The following is a 2,401-nucleotide window of genomic DNA, read 5'->3' on the forward strand; positions in this document are numbered from 1 at the left end:
TCCTGCTTCCTGGACTGTTTATGTCTTCCCTCTGAGAAGAAGAGTTGGCATTTTGGTTTAGAGTGCCTCTTCTTCTGGTGTCAGGTTATCATTTTTTCTTATCAGTAAACACGCTGAGACAAGTTTTCTTATAATAACCCGAGCCTCTGCCTGTTACTGTGGCTCCTGTGAAGATTCTGAATATGGACTGGAGGAGGCAGGGTCCACAGCAGGACTGGTCCACCGCGGTTCTCCAGCACCTTTGGCACCCCATATCCCCAACACGGATATCTTCGTGTCTTTTGATAGTTTGATTTTCCAACATAGATTGAAAAATCAGAAGTTTTTAACAGTGAAAAGCAGCTGATGCATCGAGAGCAAGAGTTGATTTAATAAGCCACGTACTTAATGAGACAGAAAGAGCCTCCTGGGGGGGGCAGGCAGAGCACACAAAGGCTCTTTATGCCACACGGAACCACAGAGGCTCTGTCCTTGTAGGAGAGGGTGGAAAATGAAAGATGCTTAGTTTAAATCTGGTCACAGGCCATTTAGTAATTCAGGTCTGATTGTTGCTTCTCTGCTTTTAAAAGGAGTGATGTAGCTAAGAGCACCTTTGAAGTGTCACAGTTACGAGGCTGGATGACTAACTGTTCAGTTAGAGCCATTAAAAATCCAGATACACTTTGCTAATTCGTTCTTCATTTTAATCTTATTTTTGAATCAATATCACTTCAAGATTTACCACAGTTTCTTGTCAGGCTGCAAACAAAAAGGGCAGCATAGATAAATGACCGTTATTCTTCATCTAACCTTGTGACTTTTTAATGAAATAAAGTGATGTTGTCTGTACTGAAATAAAATATTTGCTGAACCTTTGAAAAACAATTGAGTCATCTCCCAGCTTCCCGCTGCTGCGCCTCTGCCCACTTCAAATCCAGCCAACTTTTCTTCTTCAGCCATTTTTACACCTCGTTTCCTCTCTTCCCAGCCCCGTTCACTCAGTTCAGTGGATTCCACGTCTGTGCTACACTGTCATCTCCCAGTGTCAGGGAACTGACGACCACCAGGATCCACACTTTCACCCTAGGAGCCTGCGCAGTGACCAGGCTGCTGCTTCTGCCCCTGGAGCCGAATGATTCTCCTGTGTTAGCTGTGGACTCCCATTGCGAACCTCCACATCTCTGCTGGAAATAGTTAACTAGCTCACAGCTGTTCAACAGCCCCTTTCGGGTTCAAGTTCAGGAACTGTTGCTAAGCACATGGCAGTCACCATTGGAGGACTATCCACTGTTTACCTGTGTGGGAGCTAGCTGTCGTCCACCCATCATTTTACCTTCAGGAGATTCAATTTGTACCGATTTTTTCCACGTCCTGTTGTTTGTGGAAGTTGAGAATTCAGATTGTAGCTCAAGTTTTCATTCCAGGTGGACTGTTCTTTCTACAGCACAGTGGAAATAACTTTTCTAATGACAGTTCATTTATAAGACAGTGTGACATAACAGCAGAAGCATGGGGTTTGCAGCAAACCTGGATTTACCTCTGGCTACGCCACACATAAACTCCACAACTTCCAGAAAGCTGAAATAGGAATTCTCACTGAGCCACTATCAACCCATCTACAAACCGAAACTGATACATCATGTATTGTGATAAACTATGTGAAGGTCATGGAACACAATAGACACCAGTTTACCATTAACAGTGACTCGTTCTTTGTTCAAATTCATTCCCAGCTCCTTAATCCAAGCTCTCAATTTCAACTCTAAACTGGCTTTTTTGGGGGGTTGAATGTCATGGACAGAATCCACTTCAAGCCCCTGTGCATTATCCTTATCATAAGGCCTTGTGATGATTCACCCTTGCAAAGCCTCCCACCTCTCACGAGTTCAAGTCTCATCTTGTCCTCGGGCCTTGAACAAGGTGCATGCCCGGGGGGGGTTGAATGTCATGGACAGAATCCACTTCAAGCCCCTGTGCATTATCGTTATCATAAGGCCTTGTGATGATTCACCCTTGCAAAGCCTCCCACCTCTCACGAGTTCAAGTCTCATCTTGTCCTCGGGCCTTGAACAAGGTGCATGCCCGTGCATGCCTAACCCATACTCCCGATTCTGATGTTATGTGGTACCCACTGTAGCACTTATAAGATCGTGTGGTCCCTTAGGCATCTCCATAGTGTATGGCTTTTTTCCTTGAAAAAGGGTGTCGAGAATGCTTCTCTATTTTCTTTATGGTCTCTTAATGTGCTACTATGTTTCACACCTAGAAATTTGCTATCCATTTAGTAAAGTATTAGCAAGAATGACATTTATAAACAAGACTAGCAGTTTACAATGTAAGTCAGTATGATACAGCTGTTTGCACCTTGTCATTCAGTTGGAAGAATTTTAGGCAACTTTTCTGATTTAGACACATCTACAAC

General features: G+C 43.8%; 1 protein-coding gene across 1 annotated transcript in view; it reads left to right on the forward strand.

Annotated features, from left to right (window-relative positions):
- The window catches only part of Ptger3 (prostaglandin E receptor 3), a 71,623-nt gene extending 69,229 nt beyond the window's left edge, over positions 1-2,394 (forward strand). Inside the window, exons 4-5 of the mRNA XM_008846100.2 lie at positions 968-1,899; positions 2,054-2,394. Of these exons, the coding sequence (XP_008844322.2) occupies positions 968-1,115 (148 nt within the window). The 3' untranslated portion in view covers positions 1,116-1,899; positions 2,054-2,394. The remainder of the gene's footprint in view (positions 1-967; positions 1,900-2,053) is intronic.
- Positions 2,395-2,401: the final 7 nt, after the last annotated feature.

The sequence above is a fragment of the Nannospalax galili genome, unplaced genomic scaffold (assembly GCF_000622305.1).
Source record: "Nannospalax galili isolate Female #2095 unplaced genomic scaffold, S.galili_v1.0 scaffold442, whole genome shotgun sequence".
Classification (NCBI taxonomy): Eukaryota; Metazoa; Chordata; class Mammalia; order Rodentia; family Spalacidae; genus Nannospalax; species Nannospalax galili.